Below are 18,559 nucleotides of genomic sequence, written 5' to 3'. Positions count from 1 at the left end.
CCTCAAATGCCAGGGGTTTGCAAAGAAAGAAAAATGCAACTATTACTGAGTGAAAGAAAAGCTCTGTCCCTCCAGATGCCTGCCTGGGTCTAGCATAGTGGCTTGCTTTCCTTTCAGATAAATTGTCATTGAAGCAAAACCAAGATAGGAGAAATGTGAACCCCCTCTCTTTCAACACTACCCATTGTGTTCAAATTCATAAAAAAGTTAAACGGCCGCCTTCCTCTTTAAGAAAATATGAAAGCTGTCGCTTTGAAATAGAATTCATTGCCCTCAGACTTTAAGCGCTATCTCTGTTCAGCTCCAACCGGATCTGCAGCCCCCTTCCAAAAAAAAAAAAAGAAAAAAATTCTTTCTTCTCAGTGGTGAAAATTACCCCACCTGGAATGCACTCTTCAAAAGGCTCACGAAGCCTGTTCATATGAATGAAGCTGCTTTCTCGAGGGCAGAGGCGGATGCTGCCCTCTCGGGGCGCTTAGCCAAGCTGGGAAAAGGAAGTCGCCTCGGAGGGCAGGGTAGCTGCTGAGGCCACTGCACACGCTGACTGCCGGCTCCAAGATGCAGTATCTAGACTCCAAGGAGCTCCTGATGGATGAAGAGGATGATGTTTTTTGTGAAGGTAAACACGTCATTCTGGCAGGAGCCTTTCTGATCTACTTTGCTTAGCTTTGACACTGTTGGAAACTGTGGCCCGGTTTGGGTAAGGGACTTGAGGACTTTGAAAGCATCCTGGATGGGCTGGCACCCCAGAAGTACACTGCAGAACCCGGGACAAGGGAACTGAATGGTTCCTCCAAATAATTTTTTTTTTTTAAAGTCATGACCAAAGGTTTAGTTTAGGGTAGAAAATAGTACTAAAATTTCCCCTTGTCCCTCTTCTGTGCTCTCTTGTCTAACACCTTAAGGAAATAAGTCTGTCTCCGTGCTCAGCACACAGCAGGACTGCAGGGCAGCAGTTGGACAGATGGGCCGGGGATGGTGCCCCACAGTGCCATATTGCTTTGCTCTGCACTACCCACCTGTCCTTCTTTTCTCTCTCTGCCTTTGGGTCTTGCCCTCTCCACTCTTCCGTGGACTTATTTGGCACCCCAACCCTGTCTCAGTTGCCTTTCCCTTTTCCTCTTCTTCCAGGCTGGGAGGCAGCAGCCATGCTAGCTTCTGACATCAACTGCGCCGCTTAGGTTTCCCCAGGTAGACCAGTGTTGTGGGATTTGACTGTAAGGGTTGCAATTTGAAATGGCTAATCTTGTAATCTACAGATGCCTTGTAATCAAATGCTGCCTATGAGGTTGGGCTGTAGGCAAGAGCTTTTCAAGAATTTGGAACTGTCTAAAGAAGTGGTATTCTGGACTCGGGACTTCATAAACTTGTCGGTTTCCGCAAGAACCGTATCTGGTAGTTTTTAAAAAACTCTTATCAAGTAATTTTTTAAAGGAGCTCTAGTAAAATTTTTTGCAGTTACCCAAGTAGTACAAGTTCATTGAAGACAAATGAAAGAGTATAGCATAATAAGAATCCCTTGTAATCTAGTCATCTAGGAGGTTACCATTACTGATGTCTGTCTTCACATTATTTTTGTTGTAGCCTCAGAAATATTTAAAACCATAATTTGGGTTTTTATCACAATTTCAACCAGCTTAAAGAATGTCCCCCCAGCTTCCTTGCTGTTTGGCATGTTCTCAAGCTGTTGCTCTACTTGGGTGACAGGTAGAGCCACTGTGACTCGAAGTTTGATCTTAGGCTCCATTCCTCAGCTTTCACTTCTACTTAAAGATGTTTTCTCTGTGGGCTTACCCTGGTGGCGCAGTGGTTGAGAGTCCGCCTGCCGATGTAGGGGACACGGGTTCGTGCCCCGGTCCGGGAGGATCCCACATACCGCGGAGTGGCTGGGCCCGTGAGCCATGGCCGCTGAGCCTGCGCGTCCGGAGCCTGTGCTCCGCAACGGGAGAGTCCACAACAGTGGGAGGCCCGCGTACCGCAAAAAAAAAAAAAAAAAAAAGATGTTTTCTCTGTGTATACATACTTAGTTACTCCCTTCAGGAATTAGAACATGTTTACAACTAGGAAGATAAGCCTAAATGGGACAATTTGGTAATTATCTACCCAACCTCCAGAATGCCAGGCCACATTTCTTTCCCCCAAAGGGATTTTTCTCTTTTACCAATGGCTACTGTGCTAAAGAGCGCCACCTATAGACGGATAGGTGAGCGGCTCCACTCTGAGGGAAAGAATTAAGACCTCAGCAAAGCAGGGCTTGATGAGTAAGATCTCTCTCTTGAGCGTTCATGATTCTCAATGTGATTATTTCAACCTCAACAGCACGGTAAAGAGTCAAGCGGGGAGTCACACAAGATTCCGATTCAAATTCTCATTTTGCTTCATGTTACCTATGTGATTTAAGCAAAGTAATTGCTAAACTAAACCTCTGTTTCTTCGGTGGTGAGATGGGACAATAATACCTATTGGGTTGTACAGGGTATCTTCATAATAGATTCATAACATTTGCGTTGTACTTCACAGGTGATATGGTTTGTACCTTCCAGACTGATTATCTCATTTAACTTAATCTCTAAAGATTAGAGAGAGAATCCTTGCAAGTTCAACATCCAGCATATTTGTATTCAGTTTTCAGAGTCATGGATCATGTTTGCCTATTTATGTGAAAGCTTGTCCGGGTAGTTCCTTCTTTTTAAGTAAGCTCCCTGCAGGGTTATAGTCAAGAGCTTCCTCTCCAGACTTGCACTGCCTGGGCTTTGCCACTTAATTCACTCTATGACTTTGAGCTGGTTACTTAATCTCTCTCTCAGTTGACTCACTTATAAATGGAGGGCTAACTTCCTAGGATGGTGTGTGGATTAAATATTGTTACAGGGAAGGTGCTTAGAATAGTGCCTCAGACACGGTAAGCACTCAATAAATACTAATTCTGACTATGTGTTCACAAAAATGGGTTCTTAGAATAGGTTAGAAAACAATGTATAAAAGGAATTCTGCACAGAGTTTTTTCACATGTCTGGTTAACCTAGTGTATTCAGAATAGGACTTATTACAGAAAATCAGTTCATAAACCACTTTTCAGATGTATGCCTGGGTGGAAACAGCACAGGACAAGTTGTCCGGAGCCTGGATTGTAGCCCTGCACCTGCTGTAATGTAGATGTAGGATCTTGGGCAAGTCACTTACTTAATCTTGCTGAGCCTCATTTTTTACCTAAAACAAGAGTGTTGATTACACAGTCTCTCAGATCTCATTTGAAAAGCTCCAGCATTCTATTACTTCATCTTTTCTGCACAGTGGCATACATCTACCTCGAGGAGTTCAAGCTTGCTCTAGCTTTCCTCCATGCTTTAAGCTCACTTTAACATGCCTAAGAAAGCAGAAAGCTTTCGGTCCAGTGAGTTTCCTGTAACATAAAGGAAGGAAGATGCCTAGGAGCTTGTTACCAAGGCAACCATATTTCCTTGCAGTGGCCACATTTTTAAAGGACCCTTTCCCCCTAAAGAAAAACAAATTTAGAATTTAGGTCCATTTGGTTAAAAGTATATATAATCTATTTAGATTTATGGACCACATAAAGATCTGGGAAGAAAAAAACTGAGTCATGCTCGCAATATATTTTTTTAACTGCCTTTCTGAGATCCTGTTTGCTTCAGCTGTTGTTTTCTGTGGTTAAAGAAAATGTTAAAGTTCACGAAATTAAGAAGCATTGGTGTGTAACTTTGCTCTTGTTCTAGAGGAGCGTTGCATATGATTAGTGAGAGGGAGAGAGGAAGAGGGAGAGAGAGAAAAGCAGTCACCCACCTACCCACCAGAAACCCTAATATTTTATTCCTCTTTCTCTCCCTCCCTCCCCCACCCCCACCTCAGGTTGGCTTTCCAAATATCACTATGTATTTATTTATTTTCATATCACCATGCCATTTAGAAAATGGTTACTATCCAGTAGACTTTATTCCTTCTTGGGGGAATGATTGGTTTGATTACCAAGCTATTGAAAAACCAGTAATTGGAATTAGAGGGCTTCTTTCCCATTGTTGTTTCAAACTTATCAAATTAAAGGGCTTTCATCTGTTTTGTCACTGTGCCTTCTTGACAGCCAGCCTGGTGTATGTTAGTAGAAATAGCTGGATGGATAATAATAGTAATGATAACTCTAACAATTATGATGGTGATAATAATAATAGAAAAAAAATGTCACACACAGTGGAGGCCCTTGGCCAGCTTTCAAGAACAGAACAGGATTCGTGTGTGGGAGGAAACAGTTCCCCAGGTGCTGGTCAGCCAGTAGGTTAGCAGTCAGAATTACTCCTTGGCACAAGTTAAAGTTGCAGTCCTTCTTTCCTTAGAACCACAAGCCCTCACTGCCTTTGTTTTCAGCAGTGCTCAGTAATCTGTGGTCAAGTGCAATGATTAGAATAATAAAACTGCACGAGTTCACGGTCATGTGTGCAAAGTATTTCTCAGGCTTATATAGTCCCTGGACACTTACATGTCTTTTAAAATCTTGCTTCTAGAAAGACCACAGGAAACTGCAAAGCTTTGCCAGACCTTCGAATGTTCTGGTACAATGCAGCATAGCATAAGAATACTTCTCCTGTCCTGGATTACAGTATCTAGGAAAGTTGTTTCAAACTCCCCAAAGGAGAAGAACTCTCCCAGATAGAGAGAAACTCAAAGGGAAGTCCACTCGACCATTAGCTACCTGTCGCTCTTAAAGAGACTGACAGATGCTTGAAAAAAAATGCCACACACTTTCGAACCAAACCTCTCTCCTTTCCCCAAGCCAAGTAAGTTAGCATTTTTTTCCCTTTCGATGGGATCTTCAGCTCAGAGAGAGCAAAAAAATTGCAAAAGTTTTAACAAAAAGAGAATTGTAAGTATAGAATAGAGGCCCACTTTGTCTTTCTGTGTAAACTGCTTATGAAGCCAAGGTAGATTTTTTTTAATGGGTAAACAATTCTGCAACCTGTTGTAATCTGGCATGTTTTGATATTTACTGAATTACATTTGCCCTTTCCAAAATTAAAAGAAAGAAGGAAGAAGAGATTAAATTAAGATCATGTACAAAACCAATAAATCCTGAAAGTTCAGACTGGTTAAGTCCATACCCTCTATGGAAAAAGTGTTGAGAAAGAGAACATAAAAGTGTATGTGCCTTGGTTAGAGAGAGAGTTGGACCTTTTTGTTTGATTATGCCACATTTTATAGCACGTAGATATAAGAATTGTTATTTAGCTATGTCAGCCCTTTCTCAAAAACATCCATGTCTGGGGTTCTCAAGTGGACCCAAGTAATGGGATTGGAGACGGGACAGGAAGAGGCTGCCTTAGTTTCCTGGGTTGAAAAAAGTTGGCCACTCTTTGCTTTCGCAGTTTGCCGGGATTGCTTGGGTCAATTTCCATTCCTGGAGTCCTGGATAAACGTTTTGGTTGGAAGTTGTTTTCCCTACTTTATTTGTCCCAGGGTCTGGAGCAGACACAGACCTCCCCACAATATTTCATGCCTGTGTGACCTATGCCTTGGATTACTGCAAAACATTCCCTTCCCATAGATGTCTAGGAAGCTTACTTTGGCTGGTGCCAAAGAGATGGTGTCATTTCAGGGGCACAGGCTAAAATAGCACATTGCACTAAAGCTATGCAGACCGTCTTAGCCCCCAGTCCACCCCCCTGATTTATGGCCCCCAGTGACCTCAGGGTGACTTATTTAGATCAGGCCAAAGCCAAAAAGGGGCCCAGAATCACAAAGAAAGCATTTTAAATGCTTATTTAATATCTCTGTAGGCAGCCAGTAAAGTCTTTTTAGGATAGTATGAGATAGCCTTGAGTATATCTTCTACAGGACTTGAGTTGAAAACTACAAGTATATGCATACCCGTTGTTTGTATGGGGGGGAAATAGTTTAAAAAAAAACGAAATGTGTAGTTGTTATGACCAAAGCAGTGAAATAAGTTGGGAGTATTGCCCTTGCTCTTTGATGGGAGTTACTTCACTCACTGAAGTCAACCTATTTATTAAAGAAATGTGATGTATCCCGTTACCTATACCTCACATGTTTTACTGTGCTTAGCAAGTGTAGGCTTATTCCACTTCTCATTTATTTTTGGATGGCTAAATTTTGTCTGTTGATTGTTTACCAAACGGCTGTGATGTTTAATGAAAATGTTTGCAATTCAGTTGGTTTCAGGAGAGATTTTAAAGAAGGAAAAGGTATTAGTTGAGTCAAGTTGAAATGACTGTTTCAAGTACCAGAAGGACAGAGAGGAAGAAAAAAAAAAATAGTGACTGGTCCTGTCAAGTAAAAATGGACGGAAGAAAATGAAACCACAATGCAGGGGCTGGTGGGATATTGAACGTTCATGTACTTCCTGGACAGTAAGTTCCAGGCTGGATTGGGGGCTGGTTTCTCGGGCGCCTGAAATGTGGAGATGCCTGGCCGACTAGGCGGGTGATGATTCCATACCATGTGTGCACTGCAGAGTGAAGGGATTTGTCAAGAATCTGAAGTGTTCGATCCTTGTTGATAGACAAACCAGGTCGTTTGAGCTGAAAAACCACTTCATTTTGTGCTGTGTAGACGGAGTGTATCTCATCACTCATCAAGAATTTCCCTTCAAGAAAAATGACAATTTACTTGATCACTTTTAGATATTTTTAAGAGAAAGATTTTGACATATACGCTGGGATAACAATCAAAAGGCAGGTATAATGGCCAGCTTCACTCCAGAGGCAAGTTAATGATAATTTATATTATCGTCATTCTTTCACGTGTGGACTTTCCATATCTTATGCTTTTTCATGCCTCAACTTGCTTAACAGAGGCTTCAGGCAGAAGACACTTGAAGATCAATGATGGATACAAGTAAAAAATTCTAGATGTTAAAATATAAAAGTGAGGAAAATGTGAACTTTTGGCAGGGTGAGGTGTCTATTTTCCCAGCTGAGGGAGAGAGAAAACACTGTGTCAACCTTTGTAAAGATTGTCATTAATAGGTAACCTAGTAAACAGAGAAAAGATCTTGAGGGTATGTCATCTCTGCTGTATTAGGAGGTTTAACCCTAGGAAATAATTATTTCTAAATAAAATAAAGAGAACTAAAAACAAGTTGCTGCCCGTCTGGAAAGTGACGAGGTTATGGTGCCACCTTTTCACTGCAAGTCTTTCCTTCTTAGTCTTTGGATCACTGGGAGTTAAGAGTTTAAATGTTTATACTGTACAACTCAAGCAGCAACAGGGGGACACCGACTGGTCTCTTCTCCCTCTTGACGTCATTCTAAACTGCCCATTCAGTGTAAGGAGTGATGAGCCGAGAACCAGGAAGAAAATAACTTGACTTTCAGATCATAAATTGAGTCAGCTGGTTGAGCAGTTGAAGATTTTTTTTTTCACTCTATGAATTGGCATTCAGGAAACTCTGACAGGGAGTAAATACGAAAACATGTTCTATGGTGGGATTTTCCTTCCTATTTATAACAGCCCGACGAACTGATAGAATGGCATTTGAAGAAAAGTGTGTCAAAGAATCTAATATGCAGATAGGATTCGTAGAAGGCACTTTTAACCACTTTCAGATAAATTATATGACTGAAATATTACGAAAAACAATCTCTGAAAAACAATCTCTTCTCCTTCAACTTCTGGTTTATATGTTCAGGGTTACCAAGGATGTCTTCGAGGTGGGGCATGCCTCAGCCCACTATTAATCTCCATTAGCAGCTCTAAAGACTAAAAAATAAATTAGAATTTAGAGTCCAAATAGAAAGCATGATAAAAAGCTTTTTCAGAAAACATTGCTATTTTGAATGATTTGAACTCTATAATCTGAGTAAAAAATCATATGCTTACGCTGCAAACAGTTTCCAGTGGAGGACAGACCCCTTTTCTGGCCATATTGCTGTACTAAGTACTTGGCATCCAAAAATTCTAGAGCCACCATGTTTGTAAATCTTTGATTTTTTTTTTTTTTTTTACCATTCAGACTTCCAAACTGAGGGAAGATAGCATAGCTGAAAGAGCAAAATATTTGGACTCAAAAGACCTAATTCAACTTACTAGTAGCTTGACTTTAGGCAAGTTACCTAACCCTTCAGAATCTTCACTTTCCTTCTTCCACTTGGAGATGATGATAATTATGGTGATGGTGATGATGCTGGGGTGGTGATGATGGTAATGTGATAAAGATGGTGGCGGTGGTGGTGGTGACCTCCCCCACAAACTGCTTGAAGTTAAAGGAGATAATGTATGCGATAATGGAAAACCAGTAAGGACTTACTACGTAAATGTCAGTGATTTTTTAATTGTGATTTTCTCAGCTGTCCCAGTCTCCCAAGTCTATACAATTCTCCTCTTCTACTCTTGGCCTGTGATTAACAAAGACACAAGCTGATGAGAGCACAGCTATTGAGACTGCTCACTTCAAATGCTTTCCTGGGAATATAGAGGTGCGTCTGGCTCATGAATTAACAAGCCTGGCTGCTATCCGACCTCCACCATTTGACAAAGGCAGGACTCAGAATAACCCCTTCACTTGGCACAAAATGAATTTGTGATTTCTTACCTTTTTTTTTTTTTTGGCTTTAACCAATCTGGTCTCCCTCTGAAAATCCTTTGAGTATTAAAGAGTGATATAAGCTATGGCAGTTTTCTTGTGGAGAGAGTCCCCTTTGCCTTGGTCAGGAAAGCTGGAGGTGAAGAATCATATCTTTAACAGTATCTTTAACAATACACAGGCCCTTTCTCCTGGGTAAATATTTACTTGGGGTAAACACACCACAGTTACTGCCTCTGCATGCCGCTTTACAGAGTACTTTTTAAAAAGTAATTTGATAAAGGCTGGGCTCTCTATATTTGTTAAACCATTTCTAATTTAAAGATAACACTTATTGAAACTTGAATTATACATATGTTAATGGCATTTTAGGACAGTAATTAAGATTTTAAACAAAGCCTCTATGACGTTTCCTCTAGTGGTGTTTTGCTTTGTTTTCACTTCCATTGCTTTTTAAAATATTTTCAGTGGTAAAACCTCCTGGAGAAATCATGGTAATCTGTTTATGTATATTTGTGTGTCAATATATTAATGTGCACACAGGAGGACAAACATCAGTTCAGTTGTTTATAATAATAGTTCATGGGACAGAGAGCAAGTTAATGGGATCTACCCACTGTGAACTAATCACCAAATCTTTATTGAGCACCACTCAATAAAAGTTAGGACTAGGGCACATAACTGGTCAGGCTGGAAATGGTCCCAGCTGTAGGAGGGGAGACTGGGGAGGGTCAACCCAGGTCCTCCCGACTCCTGGAAGGACAACTGCTGCTGGGTCAGAAGCATCCTCTTCTGTATGAGAAAAGACAACACATCTTGTCATTTACACCACGGACTAGAGTGAAGAGGACAGAAAAAAGCCCTGTGTGTCTTCCTAACATTAATGATACACCCAAAAGACAGATGTTTGTGCCTTTATAAGCTACCAGGCAATATAGAAAACTGCACATAGTGAGTCAGTAGCTCATTACCCACCTCTTGGCAGGGGAAGGAGATGGCAAACCTGCAGGCCGACCCAGCCCACTGCCTGTTTCTGTACGGCCTGCCATAAATGGTTTTTACAAAAAGACAGACATTTGCAAATCGATTTGGTGATAGGGAACATTGACCTTGAACTTCAATTAAGCAAGATGTTATCCCAAAGAAAAAGAATTCCATTCTTCTCCTTAATAGACTGGTGTTATAAAAAAAAAAAGCTCAATTATTAATTATTATATTTTGAATTTTGTCCATAAAAAATGTGAAAGTTTGTTTTCTCTCTTGTTATATGTAAGTATACAATTTCCTCATTTTTTACCTCTTGGCCCCAAAGCCTAAAATGCTTACTATCTGACTCTTTACAGAAGAAGCCTGCTGACCCCTGGTTTAGGTCATCACGTTCCATCATTTTGCCTCTTAAGGTCATTGTCTCTCCCACTAGCTCTTCCCCTTTTCATGCCGGTGAGAGGGTCCTATCATTTTATTTTTATTATTATTATTATTATTTTTTGCGGTACATGGGCCTCTCACTGTTGTGGCCTCTCCCGTTGGGGAGCACAGGCTGGCTCTGGACGCGCAGGCTCAGCGGCCATGGCTCACGGGCCCAGCCGCTCCGCGGCATGTGGGATCTTCCCGGACCAGGGCACGAACCCGTGTCCCCTGCATCAGCAGGCGGACTCTCAACCACTGCGCCACCAGGGAAGCCCCCTATCATTTTAAAATCCCCATTTAAGAGAAGATTTATCCCCTCTTATTTTTATTTAAATATTATTTTTAAGAGAACACATGTCCCCATATTACATTGCTCTGTAACACCAACTGGTAGGATGATGAAAAATTAACAGTCCAAGACAAAACCAAAGACAGAATGCGCTGGGTGGGGGAGGGCAGAGAAGGCAGCATGATGTAAGCAGAGACACACAGGAGGACTAAGGCCTGTTCTCCCCGCCCACCGATAAGTGAGGTGAAAGAAGGCGACGCACAGGAGGTGTCCAGGGTCCTTCCCACTTACTCCTCTGCATGACTTCAAGGCACTCTCCTCCTCGTTTGACCCTTTGGGTCCTTTGTCCCCGAGATCTGAAACCCTGGACCTCCTTGCAAGAGATGACTGATGCACGAACATGACTCGAGGCCGTCTCCTTGGCTTTTCCACACACACACCACTCCAAGTCTCCCAATTCATCAAAAAGTGATAGTGCCAACCTTGGGGGCATCTTTCAAAGAAACCACAAATTGGAAATATATCCCCTTTACGTTAGGAGATTACAAGGGATTAGCAGAGCTTTGATCATCCCCAAAACAGTGCTGGCTCTTGCCCACTGCCCTCTGTCTGTAGGGCAGACCCGTGGATGTCCACTCAGCCTGCATGTTAATTCAAGGACAAGAAAGCCGTTTCAAAACAGGCACGAAGGAAAGAGCGAAAAGCACCACCACACACACCCTCGCTCGTTCAGTGGGGGCCGCTCGGCTCCTGGTTGCTAAGCATTGGAAGGAGCTGGAATGTTTAGCACTATTAGGCATCTCTGAGCAGTTCTAACTTGCTGGAGGGGAAAAATATCTTACTATAAAAAGAGCTCAGGAGCCATTGTACACTGCCGGTGAGACTATAAAATGGTGCAGTCACTATGGAAAACAGGTGCAGTTCCTCAAAAAATTAAAAGTTAAAATTAGTTCTTTAACATATGATCTAGCAATCCCACTTCTGGGCATATACACAGAACTGAAAGCAAGGTCTTGAAGAGATATTTGTACATATGTTCACAGCAGCATTATTCACAATAGTCGAAAGGTAGAAACAACACAAGTGTCCATCAGCAGATGAATGGGTCAACAAAATATGGTCTATACATGCAATGGAATATTATTCAGCCTTAAAAAGGAAGGAAATTCTGACACATGGTATAACATGGATGAACCCCGAGGACATTAAGCTAGGTGAAATAAGCCAGACACATCACTGTATGATTTCATGTATCTGAGGTGTGTAGAGAGTCAAATTCATAGAGACAGAAAATGTCAGGGTGACTTCCAGGCGGTAGGCAGAGGGGGAAATGGGGAGTTGTTGTTTAATGGGTCTAGCTTCAGTTTTCAGTGTTACAAGATGAAAAGTGTCCCGGAGATTGGTTGCATAACAGTGTGAATGTACTTAATGCTACTAAACTGTAGACTTAAAAATAATTAAGGTGGTAAATCTTACATGTATTATATCTACATACGTATATAACATATATATATTTCCACATTAAAAAAAAAAGAGTTAGGAATGGGTACCCCCAAAAAACAAAACAAAACAAAACAGGAAAGAACCAGATAGTTCCTGAAAGTCTGCAAAAAGGTTGCTTTTTCTTGAGCCATGTAAGTTTAACAACAGGGAACTGAATACCCAGGTGAGATAGAAATGGTCCCAGGGAGCTGATTCTGCCCAGGGCTGGGCATATCTGACACAGTCTTAGAAAGACTGTTTTCTCCATAGCAGGATGTGTAAGAATGAGGTCTGGGAATTTTTTCTACCAATGTCTGCCTAGCTGGGAATCATTTTTAAAATCTCTGCATAAATATTTTGGGATTAGCACTTACCAAGGCTTCTCTAGAAAGGAGTAGCATAATTAGCAGATGCAGCCCCTCAGGAGCTTATGAACTATGTAGGGATAGAAGATGTATTTTTTTCATTCATTAAAGACTATCTGTTGATAGTCTACCATGTGCTGGATTCAGTTCTACTCGGCTCTAGAGGCTCGAAAGGACCTCAGGGCCAACTTGGATATCAGGAGGAGAATGTTCCAGGGAGAGTCGGGAGGCCAGTGTGGCTGCAGCACGATGTGAGCACAGCCAAGGGCAGTAGAAGCTGCAACCCTAGAGGTTTCTGTTAGGAGGGAGGGTGTCCAGCTCCTATAAGCCTTACAGGCCATTGTATGCATTTGGGGTTTGCTCTATGGGAGATGGGGAGCCATTGGTGAATGTTGAGCAGAGTGACATAATCTGATTTGCCTTTCAAAAGGATAATTCTGGGGCTTCCCTGGTGGTGCAGTGGTTGAGAGTCTGCCTGCCGATGCAGGGTACACAGGTTCGTGCCCCAGTCCGGGAAGATCCCACATGCCGCGGAGCGGCTGGGCCCGTGAGCCATGGCCGCTGAGCCTGCACGTCAGGAGCCTGTGCTCCACAACGGGAGAGGCCACAACAGGGAGAGGCCCGTGTACCATTCTGACTACTGTCTGGAAAATTAAAATGGGGGCATAAAAGGCAAAAGCAGGGAAGCCAGTTAGAAGAGGATGGCAACAGTCCAGGAGAGAATTGATGGGGAACTTAGCAGGCCTGATACCGATTGAATTCTGGAGGTAAGGAGGGAAATGTTACCAAGGATGTCTCCAAGACTCTGGCCCAAGCATCTGGAAGGATAATGCTGCTCTTTACTGAGATGAGGAAGGCTGCTGGAGAAGCAGGCTTGCATTGGGGTAGTATGGCCATGATGGGGAAGCAGGAGTCCACTTTGAGATAGTTTAGATATAAATAGGGGATGACTTCATGAAGTCCCACTCCAAGTACCCAGAATAGTGGGCACTAGGAAATATCTGTTGAAATGTTGATGATAAAGCAGCATATGCATAAATGAGAATTATTCATAGATTTATCTCTAGCTTATGGGGATTGGGCTGTATAACCTATATGGGCTGTTGCATAAAACCAGGAGCTGGAGAAGCAATACAAACTGTGCAAAACACTTAAAGGAAATTAAAGGAAAGATCGGGGGAAGTGGTGGATCATCTGGGCAGGCTTTTTTTTTTTAATAAATTTATTTTATTTATATTTATTTTTGGCTGTGTTGGGTCTTCATTGCTGTGTGCGGGCTTTCTCTAGTTGCGGCGAGCGGGGGCTACTCTTTGTTGCGGTGCGCAGGCTTCTCGTTGCGGTGGAGCACGGCTTCAGCAGTTGTGGCTCACAGGCTCTAGAGCGCAGGCTTAGTAGTTGTGGCACACGGGCTTAGTTGCTCTGCGGCATGTTGGATCTTCCCGGACCAGGGCTCGAACCGTGTCCCCTGCATTGGCAGGCGGATTCTTAGCCACTGTGCCACCAGGGAAGCCCTGGGCAGCCTTCTTGAAGGTGAATATTTGAAGGAGAGAGCTTAACATCCTTGGGAGCACTGTTCTGATATATAGAATAATTATGGAAATGCATCCATGAACTTTCCATCTTCACGTGGCCTCTCTGCTTTTGGTGCTACGCTCACCACGTTAAAATGCTTGCATCTCGGGCAGGAATAAAGAAGTAGACATAGAGAATGGACTTGATGTCATGGGGTGGAGGGGGGGCAAAGCTGAGACGAAGTGAGAGTAACATCAATATATATACACTACCGAATGTAAAATAGTTGGCTGGTGGGAAGCAGCAGCATAGCACAGGGAGATCGGCTTGGTGCTTTGAGATGACCTAGAGGGGTGGGATATGGAGGTTGGGAGGGAGGCTTAAGAGGGAGGGGATATGGGGATATATGTATACTTATAGCTGATTCACTTTATTGTGCAACAGAAACTAACACGGTATTGTGAAGCGATTATATTCCAATAACGTTCTATTAAAAAAAAAAGCTTGCATCTCTTGCCCTTTCGCTCCTAGGCTGTACATCCGTAGCATCTCAGCTAAAGAGACCTCTTTAGGGGTTTTTATTCTTATTCTCCTAATAGAAGGCAGGCAAGGGGTCAATCCCATTGCTCAACTCCCTGCCTTTTTTCCCTTCCCCAAGGAGATTTATCAGCCTCCCTCAGTAACGTATCCATTTAACAGTGAAGCGCTAGCAATCAGCACATTTGCTTGTATTTTAACTCAAATCCCGTGAACTATGTCTTCAGTCACCTTACTTTAATCCTAGGGGGAAATTGTTCTTCCTCCTGTAAGATAGTCTTTCGTATCCTCAAAAACCATTAAAAGAACATATTAACACAGCAGTAATTCTCCAGACCTTACAATAGCTAGTCAAATATTTGTATTCCACCAGGCACTTGAGTTGAATAGTATATCTATGCCAACAAGAGGGCAAGTGTATCCTGAGTGCCGAACAGGCCCAGATGTCTGTGAATTAGGATCTGAAATGCAGGGGCACACGCCCCACAGCTGTTGAACTTGAATTCCTCTTTGAATGCGGCACCCAGGGCTGAGAGGCACTTCTCAGAGAGGCCTGTGTGCGTTCGTTCTTCTAAAACCTGCCCTTGCCCAGTGCTTACATCCTCATTCTGACCCAGCTACCGTCTTGGGCGCAGAGAACAAATGAGAGCAGGTGTTCAGATTTATCTTCCTCAAGCAGCCCCTTGAGGCTCGTTGAGGACAGGTCATTGAAGGAAGAGGCTGACATATAGCCTTCCAGCCCACAACTCTTGTGCCTGCCAGCAGACAGCTGTTCCAGATGCTTCCTGCTGCTGCTCATGAAAACATAACTGCGATTCAATGAAAGATATTTAATAGGGGATTGCTTGGAGCAGCCCCTTACTTGGGAGATCGGATGAAGCCAAAGCACTTGGATCTGGTGCCATCCCTGTGAAATTTTCACCTCCAAGCAGCCTTAGTGTGAATGACCTATTTCAAACGTGATGGCTGATTACACTTGGGTGGCGTGAATAATTTAATAGGTGTGAGAGCTCTGTCAATGCTGTGATATTACAGCAGCATTGCCCGCCTGGCTAATCATGGAGGGTAACAGCGCCCTGTCCTGTTGTCACGGCTCCTATCCGAAGCTGCCAGGGATGTGGATTGTGTGTGAGCAGAGAAGGAAAGAGGGGAAGTGGGGCCAGGTCTCGTCCCTGCTACCAAAGAAGGCTTTGTGGGTTGAGCAAGCCTGGCTGCAGGAGTCAGATTTCCACTTTCACCTCTGCAAAGTGAAACTGTGCGGGGCCCACGGGGATGGAGCTTTGTATCCAGTATCCCGATTGGGCATAAAATGTATGTTAGTAGGGGGAGGCACCGGACGCTGAAGCTAGCAGGGATAGCTAATGGTTTCCAGGCCTCACAGAGGCGGCCCTGGCCTTTGAAACATGCAGCTGAACTCAAGGCCCAGGAGCAGGAATATGAGAGCAGCTGTAGAGAAGAGCGAACAGCCAGGAGGAACCTGTCATGGCTTCAGAATCTTTCCCTTGTGTTCTAAGGTACCTTGATACTCCCTCCAGCTCTCTCTAACTTTGCTTGAGTGGCAGTGACAGCCGTTTAACCTCAGAGACCTGTTTCCGATGTGAGCTGGACTCCAGAATAATGTCCATGAAGATGGTGAAGATTAACAACCAGTGACAAAGTTTTAAGTAAAATGGCTTCTGGGCCCGTAATTCCTCCTAAAATCACCTCCTGAAGTTAATGATCTCAATTTCGTGAGTAAGGGAGGGACCAAACTTTGAAAAGATTTGTGCATCGTTGGGGGGCAGTAAGGAGGAAAGGAATTGAATGAGATTAACAACAGATCTTGCCTAAAATTGAAAGAGAAATGAAAATAATTAAAGGAGTTACTTAAGAAATATTTTAAAAATATGAATGACTGGATAAAAACAGATTTAATTTTTTTTTCAATAATCAGTACACTATTGTTAATGTGTATCAGTCAGGGCAATGTCAGGAAACCGATAGCTTCCATTAGAATAATTCCAAGAAGGTTTATTTACAAAGAGATGACTTACAGAGGTGTGGGTGGATTGTGGGGGAACCAGAGGGCAGAGAGAGACCAACACCACCTGGCTCCAAAGGATGGGAGAGGAAGAGGTTGCTAGAATCTTCAAGGAGAGAAAGCTGTGTAGAGAGGGCTGCCTTGAGGGGGTGGGGGGGAGAGCAGTTGTCTTTTAGGAAGGGGCACAGCCAGCCCAATGTGACCTCAGAGGGAGGAGCCAGGTAATTAATATCCTCACCTCACTCCTTTACCTTTTTCCCATCTCCTGTTGGGGCTCCCCATTGGCCAAACCCTACTGGACATCACAGGGCAGTCGTTGATGTGGTCCCTACCTGGGGACCCCCAGGGCGGGAAGCAGGAGAGAGAAAGGTGGAGAATGGACAGGAAGGGGTCACGTGGGACAACCTGCAAGCCAGGGACTGCAGGGGGCCCAGGGACACAATATAAATAAATCACCTTGGCGAACCTTACAGACAAAGCTCTTCTCTTATGTTTCCCCTAATAATGAGAGAAAAGGGAAGGGATTCATTATGAAGGAAAAGTCCATTTTAGAACCTTAAAAAGAGTCTACATGTCCAGTACCTAGCACTGTGTTTACACGTGCATGCTTCCAGTCACTTCTACATTCATTCTGCATTATTTTATACTTCTTTTAATATCTTTGTGCAATAATATTTGTTAGATTTATACTATTTACCTTCAGCCTTCAGCCGAGTTCAGAGCTATAGGAATTTATAAAGTTAATATTCTACCAAAATGTTTGTCGGTCTAGACCAGTTTCTCAAAATATAGTCTGAGAAGCCATCAAGTTTCCCAAGACTCTTTCAGTGGGTCCCCAAGGTCCTCAACAATTTTTAAAAATATAAGAGGGTTTAGTCTAGATTATGTTATATATATAAATGTGGGTTTTTTAAAAATTGAAGTACAGTTGATAGACAATATTATATAAGTTACAGGTGTACAATATAGTGGTTCACAATTTTTTAAGGTTATATTCCATTTATAGTTATTAAAAATATGTGCTATATTCCCCATATTCTATCCTTGTAGTTTATTTTATACCTAATAGTTTGTACCTTTTAACCCCCTTTCCCTATAATGTCCCTCCCCTTACCCTCCCCTCTGGTAACCACTAGTTTGTTCTCTATATTTGTGAGTCTGCTTCTTTTTGTTATATTCACTAGTTTGTTGTGTTTTTTTTGATTCCACATATAAGTGATATCATGCAGTATTTGTCTTTCTCTGTCTGATGTATTTCACTTAGCATAATGCCCTCCAAGTACATATACACATAAACCTATGTATATACATATATGTTATATAAAATGGCTAGTCTAGATTGTGTTATTGTGTAATGGGTCTTGAGACCAAAAAATTGGGAAGTGATTTTTATAGATTGTATTATTGCAGAAAATGACCTCTACATGTAATATAATAATAATGTGTGAGAAATCCAATCTCAGGTTGCTGGACAGAAGGGGATTGCTTGCTACATGTAAGACATGTTTTATTTCCTGTCAGCCTTGAACATTTTGCTGACTACCTTCCACCCATGCAACTTCTAGGTCACTTGGTGCAGAAGCTAGAAGTGGGGGTGAAGGCAGGGTCTAGGATTGAGATCATTTGCCTTAATGCATAGGCCTGATTTCAGCCCCCCCGGGACATCCGCTCCTGGGACATACTGAAATGCTAAGGGTGTTGGCCAGACTAGTTTCCCATTGTGCAAGCAGATGCGTGTGACGATGGTAAGAAAACAACAGCTTGAGATGTTTACTCCCTTGAGGACCTTATCATCAGTACCAGACATGGGCAAAGGAAAATGGGGTTTAGCTCTCACCAGTTCAGAAAGCAGCAAGCAAGACCCAGCTGTCATTTGTCAGGTGGAAACATACTTCTGTAGGTACAGCTCTGATGTCAATAAATACAGGCTTGTTATGCACTTTTTCCAAGAGAAAAGGTGATAGAAGGCAGCAGGGGCAGTGTATGCGCTCATTCCTAACGTAGTCAATATTCACTGACAATTCTCTACGCTCATTAATATAGAGGTTACAATCATGTAAGTGGTATCAAGCATAGTTCCTGACATCAAGGAATTTATAAACTGATGAGGAGATGTGTACCAAATATTTATGACAGAAGGAAGGTGTGTGATAGGGTCTTATTCAGGGGACACACAAGGGACTTGCAGGAGGATGCAGGTAGGGTTTAGAGGGCCAAGAAGGCATTGGGAAGGAGGTAGTGTTTGAACGGGTCTTTCTAGGCTAGACAGGGTTTTCAGAGACAAACAACAGAGGTAAAAGAAAAAGTGATGGGCAATTCTCAGCGGAAAATTTCCAGGCAGTGGAAATAGCCCGAGCAAAAAGGTAGAAGTAGGAAGTATCATAGGCAGAAGGAAT

General features: G+C 42.7%; 1 protein-coding gene across 3 annotated transcripts in view; it reads left to right on the top strand.

The window, feature by feature from the left end:
* Window positions 1-509: 509 nt before the first annotated feature.
* RIPOR2 (RHO family interacting cell polarization regulator 2) overlaps window positions 510-18,559 on the top strand; it is a 111,889-nt gene continuing 93,839 nt past the window's right edge. For 2 of the 3 annotated variants that reach the window (XM_067752142.1, XM_067752141.1), the window contains exon 1: window positions 510-619. In XM_067752142.1, the coding sequence (XP_067608243.1) occupies window positions 559-619 (61 nt within the window). In that variant the 5' untranslated portion in view covers window positions 510-558. The remainder of the gene's footprint in view (window positions 620-18,559) is intronic. The other variant, XM_067752139.1, reaches the window with a different exon arrangement.

The sequence above is a fragment of the Pseudorca crassidens genome, chromosome 10 (assembly GCF_039906515.1).
Source record: "Pseudorca crassidens isolate mPseCra1 chromosome 10, mPseCra1.hap1, whole genome shotgun sequence".
Classification (NCBI taxonomy): domain Eukaryota; kingdom Metazoa; phylum Chordata; class Mammalia; order Artiodactyla; family Delphinidae; genus Pseudorca; species Pseudorca crassidens.
This window is presented reverse-complemented; position numbering and strand designations above follow the sequence as displayed.